The sequence below is a fragment of the Bos indicus genome, chromosome 20 (assembly GCF_029378745.1).
Source record: "Bos indicus isolate NIAB-ARS_2022 breed Sahiwal x Tharparkar chromosome 20, NIAB-ARS_B.indTharparkar_mat_pri_1.0, whole genome shotgun sequence".
Lineage (NCBI taxonomy): Eukaryota > Metazoa > Chordata > Mammalia > Artiodactyla > Bovidae > Bos > Bos indicus.
In genome coordinates this window covers 23,120,726-23,134,832 of record NC_091779.1, presented here as the reverse complement: position 1 = coordinate 23,134,832, position 14,107 = coordinate 23,120,726, and the positions used below count along the sequence as shown (strand labels likewise).

Below are 14,107 nucleotides of genomic sequence, written 5' to 3'. Positions count from 1 at the left end.
ACAAGCACAGTAAAATGTTAACTGTAGAATCTAGGTAATGAGTATGTATAAATGTTCACTGTAAAATTCTTTCAACTTTTCTTTATATTTGAAGAAAAAAAACTAAAGGGAAATTCTGTAATACCTGAAACCATTGCTCAAATTTTGATATAAGAAAAACAAAAACAAACATTATATGGTAGTTCCTAATGAAAATATATATAACTACTATGAATTATTTTTTGGGGGGAAAAAACTGATTAAATGTCTAGATCTAATGGAAAGTTTTAGTAAATAAAGGGACAGAAGAATGTGTTAAATAATGTAAACCATTATTTTAACAACTGAACTGCAAAGAAAGAAGGTAGAACCTATGGTTAAGACAGACAAGATGTATGAATTGGCAATATGTGGTGATTACTTAAATCTTGATTTGACAAGTATAAAAATATATACATACATTCATGAGACAACTGGGAAAATTTGAACACTAATTAAAAATGTAACAATATGAGAGTATTTTCAATTATATTTGGATTTTTTTTTAAGTGTCCTTATCTTTTCCATAAAAGTACTAAAATATTTATGGATGAGATGATGTTTATTTCTTTAAAACAATCTAAGTGTGGGGTATATATAAAGTAAGACTGGTAATGGGCTGATAACTACTGAAGCTCGGTGATGAGCGTGAGGATTTCTTACACTATTCTTTCTACTTTCATATTTCAGGTGTTCTAAAATAAAAAGTTAAGTAAAACATTTAAAACTTTGCATTTAATAATACTACCTCACAAGATAAAAATTCTACCACAAAGGCAAACTTAATAAATTCAATGTACAACAAATTTAAAATAACTTGCCACTCAGATTTTAAAGTGTAGTTTGTTTCCAGGTATGTTTCCCTTCCAGGATCCCACTGACACATCATTTTCTTTCCTTCATTCACAATGCAACTCAAATTTTTAGGTTTTTCAGGAGGCACTAAAAGGGAAAAATTAGCAATTTTCAAAAAGCTTCATATTCACAAAAAGCATGCAATTTATATACTCCTCTAGACATTTAAGATAACCAAAATCAGACAGAAAAAAACAAAACCAAGAAAAGACATAATGAAAAACTGGTGACTAAAAAACTAATTTCTTTTCTAAGTAAATTCAAACATTTTAGATAGTAACATACATTTTCTATCATACTTGTCATTAATAGGTATGTTTCAAGTTAACTTTCTACACAAAGTCAACTTTCATTTATAGCTGGAAAGCATTATCAACTGACTTCTCAAGTGTATTTTAGAAACTAATACTTAAATGTTAGTAAGAGGCAAGTAAATAGAAGCAAAAATGACTCATTTATATCTCTCCCTTCCCAAACTCTGCTGGAGAGAAAGCAAATGCTAAAATTATAGTGTTAGACGATCCACAAATTTGGCAATCCATTCTTGGATCATAGTAAATTTATTTGTCTACTTCAACATAAAAGCATTCTCCAGTATTGATTCACTTTCTTCAGATAATTGCTTTACACTGTATTTTCTCCACAACTAAGGGATATTGAAAGTTACTATGAGCTCAGTCACAGATTTCAACTCAACATTTTTGGTGGGTATATCTTGTCAAAGTATTTTTCTGGAAAGCTGACAGATGCTTGACTTTCAGGAAAAATATTAAACTTGTGTTACTCCTTAGGCTTTTATATATTTGTAATGCAAATGCAGTTCTACTTCTAAGCTTATTTTTTTTTAAACATTAAAAAGAAAAAACAGTTCAAAACTCACTGAGCTGACAGTTACTGCATTTCAAAAAGACCAAAAGACAATGGACATTAAAGATATAATTCAACAGTCATGACAAAGTCTGAAAGAAAGTAAAACAAAACTTACAGCCTGAAATGATTCTGATTCCATAAACACTCCGATTAATCTGTCCAAACATACGAATGTTGCAAGTGAGCAGAGCATTTATTAAAGTTATATTTGGAAATGTGACACTAGATGCTGTTCTGTTTATGACACTATATTGTTCATAAGGAACAGGTACACGGCCTGTTTTCCAGAAAATGTCATTAGCAGTCACATGATAATCATCCATACATTTTTCCTTTAGCACACAAACTGCCGTGAAATTCGAACCAAGTTGTACAACTGAAGATTCAGGGTGGATATGAGCACATGGAACTATAAGTTCACCTGGAAAGGAATAATAACAGAAAATGTAAGAACAGACTGAATTTTTCTGGTACAAAATGACATTCTATATCAGTACAGTTCCTCAATCATCATTAAAATATCTCTAAAGACACAGAAAAAGAAGAAACACAGTGAAAGTTAGTATCACCAGAATTTAATGTCTAAATTTGAAAAGAATTATATCAATTACATGGCAAATGGAACTGGATTTTACCAAAATAAAAAAGACCTATGCAAATTTCAGCCCTTTTTATAACATTCTACCTTGCCTTAGGAAATAGTTTGCCTGCAGGGTGATTCATATTTGCTCTGCCACCAATTCTGTTTCTCAACTCACACTCCGTGTCTAAATAGACCCACCAGAAGACAGGCGATGGTCTCTGCTTCTCGCCAGTCCTGAATGCCTTTGAGGGTGCAGATGGGGACATGCAAAGACAGTATATGTTGTTCATACATCAAAATCAGACAAAAAGTAAAGAGCAAGGGTGTAGCAAAATAAACACAGGAAGAGTAAAATAATACAACCAAATACACTGGTTTTAACAATAAGTAATGGGATATAATCTCATATTAAAAAACAAAGAACCAAATTATATAAAAAAATAAATTCCTATGACCTACTCCATGTTGATGACATATAAACCCCTCTTTCTGACTCTAATTTCCTGTTTTCAGTGGCTTACAAGATATTTCATAAGTACTTTAAAATGAACATGTCTAAAATTATATGTATCATAGTTCAATTCAGTCACTCAGTCATGTCCAACTCTTTGTGACCCCATGGACTGCACCATGCCAGGCTTCCCTGTCCATCACCAATTCCTGGAGTTTACTCAAACTCATGTCCATTGAGTTGGTGATGCCACCCAACCATCACATCCTCTATTGTCCCCTTCTCCTCTCATCTTCAATCTTTCCCAGCATCAGGGTCTTTTCAAATGAGTCAGTTCTTGGCATCAGGTGGCCAAAATACTGGAGTTTCAGCTTCAGCATCATTCCTTCCAATGAATATTGAGGCCTGATTTCCTTTTGGATGGACTGGTTGGATCTCCTTGCAGTTCATGGGACTCTCAAGAGTCTTCTCCAACACGCACAGTTCAAAAGCATCAATTCTTTGGCACTCAGCTTTCTTTATAGTCCAACTCTCACATCCATACATGACTACTGGAAAAACCACAGCTTTGACTAGATGGATCTTTGTTGGCAAAGTAACGTCTCTGCTTCTCAATAAGCTGTCTAGGTTGGTCATAGCTTTTCTTCCAAGGAGCAAGCATCTTTTAATTTCATGGCTGCAGTCACCATTGTAGTGATTTTGGAGCCCCCGAAAAGAAAGTCTGTCACTGTTTCCACTGTTTCCCCATCTATTTGCCCTGAAGTGATGGGACTGGATGCCATGATCTTAGTTTTCTGAATGTTGAGCTTTAAGCCAACTTCTTCACTCTCCTCTTTCACTTTCATCAAGAGGCTCTTTGTTTCCTCTTCACTTTCTGCAGTATCTGAGATTATTGGTATTTCTCCTGACAATCTTGATTCCAGCTTGTGCTTCATCCAGCCTAAGCAGGGTGACAGTATACAGCCTTGACGTACTCCTTTCCCGATCTGTAACCAGTCTGTCGTCCATGTCCAGTTCTAACTGTTGCTTCTTGACCTGCATACAGATTGGTCAGGAGGCAGGTCAGGTGGTTTGGTATACCCTTCTCTTGAAGAATTTTTCACAATTTGTTGTGATCCACACAGTCAAAGGCTTTGACATAGTCAATAAAGCAGAAATAAATGTTTTTCTGGAACTCTCTTGCTTTTTCGATGATCCAGCGGTGTTGGCAATTTGATCTCTGGTTCCTCTGCCTTTTCTAAATCCAGCTTGAACATTTGGAAGTTCTCAGTTCACGTACTGGTGAAGCCTGGCTTGGAGAATTTTGAGCATTACTTTGCTAACATGTGAGATGAGTGCAATTGTGCAGTAGTTTGAGCATTCTTTGGCATTGCCTTTCTTTGGGATTGGAATGAAAACTGACCTTTTCCAGTCCTGTGGCCACTGCTGAGTTTTCCAAATTTGCTGGCATATAGAGTGCAGCACTTTAACAGCATCATCTTTCAGGATTTGAAATAGCTCAACTGGAATTCTGTCACCTCCACTAGCTTTGTTTGTAGTGATGCTTCCTAAGGCCCACTTGACTTTGCATTTCAGGATGTCTGGCTCTAGGTGAGTGATCACATCATCATGATTATCTGGGTCATGAAGATCTTTTTTGTACAGTTCTTCTGTGTATTCTTGCCACCTCTTCTTAATATCTTCTGCTTCTGTTAGGTCCATACCATTTCTGTCCTTTATTGTGCCCATCTTTGCCTGAAAATTCCCTTAGTATCTCTAATTTTCTTGAGGAAATCTCTAGTCTTTTTCATTCTATTGTTTTCCTCTATTTCTTTGCATTGATCACTGAGGAAGGCTTTCTTATCTCTCCTTGATATTCTTTGAAACTCTGCATTCAAATGGGTGTATTTTTCCTTTCCTCCTTTGCCTTTCACTTCTCTTCTTTTCATACCTGTTTGTAAGGCCTCTTCAGACAACCATTTTGCCTTTTTGCATTTCTTTTTCTTGGGGATAGTCTTGATCAATGCCTCCTGTACTGTGTCATGAACCTCCATCCATAGTTCATCAGGCACTCTATCAGATCTAATCTCTTGAATCTATTTGTCACTTCCACTGTATAATCTTAAGGGATTTGATTTAGGTCATACCTGAAGGGTCTAGTGGTGTTCCATACTTTCTTCAATTTAAGTCTGAATTTGACAATAAGGAGTGTGCATGATCTTAGCCACAGTCAGCTTCCAGTCTTGTTTTTGCTGACTGTATAGAGCTTCTTCATGTTTGGCTGCAAAGAATATAATCAATCTGATTTCACTACTGACCATCTGGTGATGTCCATGTGTAGAGTCTTCTCTTGTGTTGTTGGAAGACGGTGTTTGCTATGACCAGGGTGTACTCTTGGCAAAACTCTGTTAGCCTTTGCCCTGCTTCATTCTGTACTGCAAGGCCAAATTTGCCTGTTACTCCAGGTGTTTCTTGACTTCCTCCTTTTGCATTCTAGTCCCCTATAATGAAAAGGGCATCTTTTTTTGGTGTTAGTTCTAGAAGGTCTTGTAGGTCTTCATAGAACTGTTCAGCTTCTTCAGTATTACTGGTTGGGCATAGACTATGTATCACAGTCCCTTCCAAACTTATTTTTTCTTCTTCTCACTTCCCTATTGCTGCTGAGACACTACTCCCATCCGGTCGCCTAGGCCAGATAACCTTGCAGTCCTTACTCTCTAATTAGCCTCCTTCCACACTCCCTCGGTCTTTTTGTTTCTATATTCTTAGTACGTATAGCAACCTCTTCTCATCAACCCTATTTTGGCTGCTGGCACTCAGGCTATCGTATTATACCACAATCTGACCTCCTTCTAGTTTATCTTAAACATACAGCTCCCAAAGTTACTGTTCAAAAATGATTATGCCATTTACCTATTTTAAATTATTTGGTGCCTACCTATTACCATCAAGATAAAATGCTCAATACTTGACATGATTCTATCCTCCTTCTCTATTCTCACTATCTAGAAACTTAAGGCAGCTTTCTTGAGTGAATCCCATTTATCAATGGAATTTGAAATTCTAACAGCTTTAATTTATTCACTTGGAAAATGAAGATAATAATGGCTATCTTGAAAGTTTATTGAGATCAGATATTATTAAGGGAAAGAATCTACTACAATGCCTGGTCTTCAAAAGGCCTCCAATAAATGGTAGCCTGTCACCACTGCTTGGCTTCCCTGGTGTCTCAGTGGTGAAGAATCTACCTGCCAGTGCAGGAGATGCAGCTTTGCTCCCTGGGTCGAGAGGATCCCCTGGAGAAGGAAATGGCAACCCAGTTTAGTATTCTTGCCCAGGAAATCCCATGGACAGAAGAGCCTGGTGGGCTACCGTCCCTGGCATTGCAAAAGAGTCGGATATGACTTAGTGACTAAACAACAACAAATCATCATTACTACTGCTATCCAGAGACAAGTAATCTAGTCACACTGACTCTGGAAAGGTCTCTCAGAGGTGACTGGTTCTAGCAGTTAAGGTAAAAGATGTATAGAACCAGAGAATCAAAAAACTGACAAAAACCTTGGAGAGAATTTACTTCAATCGTTTATTTTATAAAGAACGCTGAGATACTTTTATGGAGTAAATCTCAAATATCAGACAGATTCTTCCAATTCTCAACTTGGTCCCAGGCTAGACTGCACAAAGGATAAAAGTACTTTTAAAAACTAAACAATTAACTTCTTATTCCATATCTGTCATTAAGCTCATAAGGCCCAGAGTCAAAATGTTTGTTTCAAAGCTTATGCAGCAGCCTGTTTGAGTGGCCTTCCATTACTGATGCATGGCTGTGGCAAGTCCTAGCGCACAAGCTCCTGTCAATGTCCATCCTGTGACAGACTAGTAAGTTACCCTGTGACAATGAGCAAGTCCTTAAAACTCCTCCAATCGCACTTTGTTCCTTGGTAAAATCATTCCTGTTTGACTTTCTCTTTAATAATGAAAAGGAACCTTACCTAGGAAATATACTTCAGAGTACTAAAGAACATGAGATATAGCCAGAGACTAACAATTTTTTATCACACAGAATAAGAAATGCTAGAAACAGGCAAATGTTCCAGTTTTCGAAATGAAGCACAGGCTCACTGAAACCATCCTGTGCCAAATGAAACCTACTTTTACAGGGTTACTAGACTGATTTAAATGGCAACCCACTCCAGTATTCTTGTTTGGAGAATCCCAGGGACGGGGGAGCCTGGTGGGCTGCCGTCTATGGGGTCGCACAGAGTCGGACTCGACTGAAGCGACTTAGCAGCAGCAGCAGGCTGATTTTTTACTACTCTTGATCTATAAAAACAGATATTTTGTAACTTCAAACTAAAACATTTTCACTTGATTGATTACCTACACATAAAAAAAATCACTGACTAAAAAGAGTCAATGAGAGGGAGGCTAAAGGAGTATGCTGAAGTGCCTCCCCTCAAACCTTGGGGTAGACTGTACTTTCCAAAGAAGGTCATACTTATAAATGTATCCCATTCAACATGCTCATCTTACAAAGTGACTAATACTCCTCCAAAGAAATGAGATCTATGTTTCCCTTTTGCTCTTAGATCTTTAAGGGTGCTTATGCCTGCCCCAGCCAACAGAGTGTGCTAAGTGACTTCCAAAGCTAGATCATAAAAAAATACAACTTCTGACTAGCTCTCTTTTTCTCTTGCGACATTTGCCATGGAACCCAGCCACATGTAAGGAAGCCAAGGCCGCAAGGACAGACCACATGTGGTGGTGTAGCCAAGAGCCCCAAAGCCCTGAATCTACAGCCAGCATCAACACCAGACATAATAAGTGAATGAGACTTCAGATGATTCCAGCTACTCATCTCTGAATATTCTAGCTGAGGCCCAGATATCACAGAGAAAAGAAGAATCTGTGTGTCTGACTGAGCCTGTCACACATAAACCATGAGAAATAATAAGTAATGCCATTTTAAGGCATGAAGCTTTAGAGTAATCTGTCTGGCAGCAACAGATAATATAGTCCTGTTATTTTCAACCTTTTTATCAACAACTTAGGGGGAAAACAGACACACACACTTAACAAATCAGCAAAAGATTATAATGGATTGCCCACAATTTGGATAATGTCAGGATTCAAAATTATGCTTAAGGACTAGACTGATAGGCTAATAAATTTGGCAAAAACATCTTCTATTTAGGTTGATAAACAAATATAGAGTGAAGGGGAAATGGCTTAAAAGTAATTGATGTGAAAACAATCTGAGAATTTTCAGTGACTGGTAGATGGCTTAACATAAAACTACAGTGTATCTTAACTGGCAAAAAATTATGCTGCTTTAATAAAAATGATCCTTCAAAAGTAAATAATAAAATCACTATACTTAGAATATGTCAAGTTCTGATATATTTTTTCCTTAAGTGCATTTTATTCAAACCTTAATAATAAATACATTATTACATTCCTTTTTATAAAGCATACTATGGGCCAGGTACTGCTCAAATGCCTTCTGTGTATTAACTCATTTAAATCTCACAATAACCCTAGAAGTTAGAGACATTACTATCCCCATCTTACAGATCATGAAACCGAGACACAGATTAAGTGATGGCTAAAGTTTCATTGTTGTTAACTAGAATTAAGTGGGATGGTATTATATGTTAAATATGATATGGAAAATCAAGGGAAGAGTCAGGAGAGTAATCAGTGCATACAGACTGGAAGTCAAGTCCTACAAAGAATAATTAGGATAACTAGGTAAATTTAATTTGGGCAAGAGAGGGGTTAAAAAGCATTTCTTCAATACTTGAAGACTTGAACAGTGGAAAAGGAAAGTGGACCTACAACAGAAGCATTTTTAAGATTAATGAGAAAAGTTACAAGGAAGAAAATTTGGGTTTAAGACTAAGGAAAGACTTTTAAATGAGAAAAAATTTCAGCTTAAGGTTTGTATCATTTCCAGTGTTTAAAAAGAGGCTGTGTTCTTGAATTTGAAGAGGGTTTGACTTAGAGCAATGCTTCTCAAATTATCTGGGGTGAAGGATCAGTTTAGATTTTCTTCACCCAATCCTTTACAGACATATACTTTTGTTTTACATTTGATGAGGCAAATCCATTGATCACATAGCCATAGATATCATGGCTATATCAAATTGTTAAAAGCGTTTCTAAACATTTATTCTTAATTTCTGTACTCAACTCATTATGGACCAATAATAACCAGTTCTCAGGCTGTGGACCAGTTGGAGCGGTACTGCTCTAAGTGATCTTTCTTCTGGTATCACAATCTCACTGCTGCTCAGTGACATCTTTGGCTATTAAGGAGTGAAGTGCTAAAAGTTAACAAACCTGATTCTGTTTCTTTATTTAAAAAAATTAACAAAATTCCCTTTTTTCCTTCTCAATATTAAACTTACTGTTAGTACAGCTGAACAAGATTTAGGATTACTGAGTGCTTCAACTCAAATTATACAAATTATACTTTGTCAAGAGCATTTTAACTTGAGTCCATTTTTAAGGCAACATCGTTGTTTCAATAATGATCCTAAAGAATAAATATGTAAGCATAATTATATAATTATTCAGCAATACACAAACCTAATTTGTGGGATCGGGAAGTAGGATATCTCATGAACCTTACCTATAGATTCAGTTGTGAGGAAAATAAACAAGGCTTGCACTATCCAAGTTTGCAATGTGAACATCTTGCATAGATATTTCTGTAAAAGACACATGCAATATTATTTTAAATATTTTTACTCTTACTATGCATAATAAAGACACAAGTTCTAAAGCTCTTTTGTTTCCATTGTATAGTTGTTTTCTAAAAGGTGGTAAAATTCTTGTGAGAATGCAGAAAACAAACTGAACTCTTCAGAATATTTTTCTTTATTCCCCCTAATGTTATGGCTACGTAAAATACAGCTGGGAAACATACTTTATACTTTGGTGTTTTTAGTTACTAAGTCATGTCCAACTCTTGTGACCCCATGGACTGGAGCCACTAGGCTCCTGTGTCCATGAGATTTCCCAGGCAAGAATACTGGAGTAGGTTGCCATTTCCTTCTCCAGGGGATCTTCTGGCGCCAGGGATTAAACCCAGGTCTGCATTGCATGCAGATTCTTTACTGACTAAGCCACCAGGGAAGCCCAATTTATACTTTAAGGTCAATTAAAAGAGCAATCCTGTTTCTATATTATGAAGTCTTACATTGCTAGTAAATATTCTGTGAGACTGAAGAGTTCAGAGAGACAAATTTCTACATGGCAAAACCTCTCCATTGGCAAGTTCAAAAGATAATAGCCAAACAGGAAAAAATAAGCTTGTAATTCATAGCCTGACCAAAATTATCCCAATATATGAAGAATGCCTACAAATCATTACAAAAATTCCAACAACTCACCTTCCCTGTTTAGAAGAAAACATGCAAGATGAGCCAAACAGGCAATTTATAGAGAAGGAAACACAAGTAACTCAAACATATGAAATGATACTTTCAACCTCACTCATAATGAGATACAAATTAAAACAAGCCAGACAACAAGGGATTCAATGCAATCCCTATCAAGCTACCAACGGTGTTCTTCACAGAGCTAGAACAAATAATTTCACAATTTGTATGGAAATACAAAAAACCTCGAATAGCCAAAGCTATCTTGAGAAAGAAGAATGGAACTGGAGGAATCAACCTACCTGACTTCAGGCTCTATTACAAAGCCACAGTTATCAAGACAGTATGGTACTGGCACAAAGACAGAAATATAGATCAATGGAACAAAATAGAAAGCCCAGAGATAAATCCACGCACATATGGACACCTCATCTTTGACAAAGGAGGCAAGAATATACAATGGATTAAAGACAATCTCTTTAACAAGTGGTGCTGGGAACTCTGGTCAACCACTTGTAGAAGAATGAAACTAGAACACTTTCTAACACCTTACACAAAAATAAACTCAAAATGGATTAAAGATCTAAACGTAAGACCAGAAACTATAAAACTCCTAGAGGAGAACATAGGCAAAACACTCTCCGACATACATCACAGCAGGATCCTCTATGACCCACCTCCCAGAATATTGGAAATAAAAGCAAAAATAAACAAATGGGACCTAATTAAACTTAAAAGCTTCTGCACAACAAAGGAAACTATTAGCAAGGTGAAAAGACAGCCTTCAGAATGGGAGAAAATAATAGCAAATGAAGCAACTGACAAACAACTAATCTCAAAAATATACAAGCAACTCCTACAGCTCAACTCCAGAAAAATAAATGACCCAATCAAAAAATGGGCCAAAGAACTAAACGACATTTCTCCAAAGAAGACATACAGATGGCTAACAAACACATGAAAAGATGCTCAACATCACTCATTATCAGAGAAATGCAAATCAAAACCACTATGAGGTACCATTTCACACCAGTCAGAATGGCTGCAATCCAAAAGTCTACAAGCAATAAATGCTGGAGAGGGTGTGAAGAAAAGGGAACTCTCTTACACTGTTGGTGGGAATGCAAACTAGTACAGCCACTATGGAGAACAGTGTGGAGATTCCTTAAAAAACTGGAAATAGAACTGCCTTATGATCCAGCAATCCCACTGCTGGCCATACACACTGAGGAAACCAGAAGGGAAAGAGACACGTGTACCCCAATGTTCATCGCAGCACTGTTTATAATAGCCAGGACATGGAAGCAACCTAGATGCCCATCAGCAGATGAATGGATAAGAAAGCTGTGGTACATATACACAATGGAGTATTACTCAGCCATTAAAAAGAATACATTTGAATCAGTTCTAATGAGATGGATGAAACTGGAACCTATTATACAGAGTGAAGTAAGCCAGAAAGAAAAACACCAATACAGTATACTAACACATATATATGGAATTTAGAAAGATGGTAACAATAACCCTGTGTTTAAAAAAAAAAAAAAAAAAACAAGCCAGACGGGAATGTAAGATGATACAAACACTTTGGAAAACAATTTGGCAGTTCTTTACGAATTAAAAGCACATCATAAGACTTAGCATTTCCACTCCTAATAATGTATCCAAGAGAAATAAAAATAAATGTCCACATGAAGACTTATATCCAAACCTACAGCAGTTTTGCTTATAATAGCCCCAAACTAGAAACAATCTAAATGTCAATCAACTGGTGAAAGGATAAACAAATATTCAAACAGTAGTATATCCATACAATAGAATACTACTCAGCAATAAAAGGGGACGAACTAGTGATACAGGCAAGAGCATGAACAAATCTCAAAAGCACTATGTTGAATGAAACAAGCCATACAAAACAGGCTATATTCCAAATAGGGAAAGGAGTACATCAAGGCTATATATTGTCACCCTGCTTATTTAACTTATATGCAGAGTACATCATGAGAAACGCTGGGCTGGATAAAGTACAAGCTGGGATCAAGATTGCCAGGAAAAATATCAACAACTTCAGATATACAGATGACACCACCTTTATGATAGAAAGCAAAGAAGAACTAAAGAGCCTCTTGATGAAAGTGGAAAAGGAGAGTGAAAAAGTTGGCTTAAAGCTCAACATTCAGAAAACTTAAGATCATGGCATCCAGTCCCATCACTTCATGGCAAATAGATGTGGAAACAGTGACAGATGTTTATTTTGGGGGGCTCCAAAATCACTGCAGATGGTGACTGCAGCCATGAAATTAAAAGACGCTTGCTCCTTGGAAGAAAAGCTATGACAAACATAGATGGCATAGTAAAAAGCAGAGACATTACTTTGCCAACAAAGGTCCATCTAGTCAAGACTATGGTTTTTCCAGTAGTCATGTATGGATGTGTGAGTTGGACTACAAAGAAAGCTGAGTGCCAAAGAAGTAATGCTTTTGAACTGTGGTGTTGAAGAAGAGTCTTCGGAGTCCCTTGGACTGCAAGGAAATCAAACCAGCCCATCCTACAGGAAATAAGTACTGAATATTCATTGAAAGGACTGATGCTGAAGCTGAAACTCCAATACTTTGGCCACCTGACGCGAAGAACTGACTCATTTGAAAAGACCCTGATGCTGAGAAAGATTGAGGACAGAAGGGGATGACAGAGGATCAGATGGTTGGATGGCATCACCGACACAACTGACATGAGTTTGAGTCAACTCCGGAAGTTGGTGATGCACAGGGAGGCCTGGCGTGCTGCAGTCCATGGGGTCACAAAGAGTTGGACATGAGTAAGCAAGTGAACTGAACTGATACAATGTAAAATTCTATGTATGAGAAATTCAACAAATGGCAAAACTAGAGAAAGGGGAATAGATATACAGGGGCACAAAGGAGCTTGTGGGGACAGAAATGTGCTATGAATTGACTATGGTGGTGATAAGATTTTATACATTTGTCAAAATTTACCAAATTGTGTCAAGAATTGTGAAGGCTCTGAGATTTGATCCTGCTTACAAGTTAACCTGCTAGTTCCATGGATACTGGCAGAAGACACGAGACTCTTGAGTCAGCTACATATGATTTTATTACTCATACCAGGAACACCAGTCAGAATTAACAGCATTTTCCTGTGCCAGTTGCCCAAACCCGAATTCACAGAACACTGTGAAAAGTGTCATGGAACACCTGTACACACAGAGGGTTGTGTTCCAGGAGAGGAAGACTAAGCTTATTGGAAACCTGAATCTTTTAAAATGGCAGGAAGCACACCTGCTGGAGAAGGAAATAGCAACCCACTCCAGTATTCTTGCATGGAAAATCCCATGGATGGAGAAGCCTGGCAGGCTATAGTCCATGGGGTTGCCAAGAGTCAGACACGGCTGAGCAACTAACACACACACACACACACACACACACACAAGTACACTTGCCCTCTACTTTGGAGGGAAACATGGCATCTGTTTTCCACGGCTGTCAGAAACCTGCTCTTTGCTTTATGAAGAGATACCATTTCTGTCTTTCAATATCCTTGAAAAGACAGTCTGGAAGAAAAGGCAGTTAGAGCTATTGCTCATAAGACATGCAGAAATGCAAGAGACCCAAGGGAAATTGCTTTCTAAATAACTGTACACTAAAAGTTGGTGAATTTTATTGTTTATAAATTGACCTCAATTAAAAACAAACAAAACCTATCCAGATAACACGTCCAGGCAAAAGAAATGAGTGCTAAATTTCTTCAAGAAATGTACAAGAATTTTCACAGAAGTTGTATTCATAAAAGTTGAAAAGTAGAAGCAACCAAACCAAAAATCCACAAGCAGTAGAATAAATTGCAGTATATTCAACTAACTAAATCACAGCAATGAAAAAGGATAAATTAAAGGTACTCACAGCAACATAACTAAATTTCACATATAATACAGAAGAATCCAAA

General features: G+C 37.1%; 1 protein-coding gene across 2 annotated transcripts in view; it reads right to left on the bottom strand.

Annotated features, from left to right (window-relative positions):
• The window catches only part of IL6ST (interleukin 6 cytokine family signal transducer), a 61,881-nt gene that overhangs the window by 32,662 nt on the left and 15,112 nt on the right, over positions 1 to 14,107 (bottom strand). For both annotated transcript variants that reach the window (XM_019982787.2, XM_070774662.1), the window contains exons 2-4: positions 9,394 to 9,472; positions 1,859 to 2,164; positions 840 to 960 (exon numbers count right to left, since the gene is read on the bottom strand). In XM_019982787.2, the coding sequence (XP_019838346.2) occupies positions 840 to 960; positions 1,859 to 2,164; positions 9,394 to 9,457 (491 nt within the window). In that variant the 5' untranslated portion in view covers positions 9,458 to 9,472. The remainder of the gene's footprint in view (positions 1 to 839; positions 961 to 1,858; positions 2,165 to 9,393; positions 9,473 to 14,107) is intronic.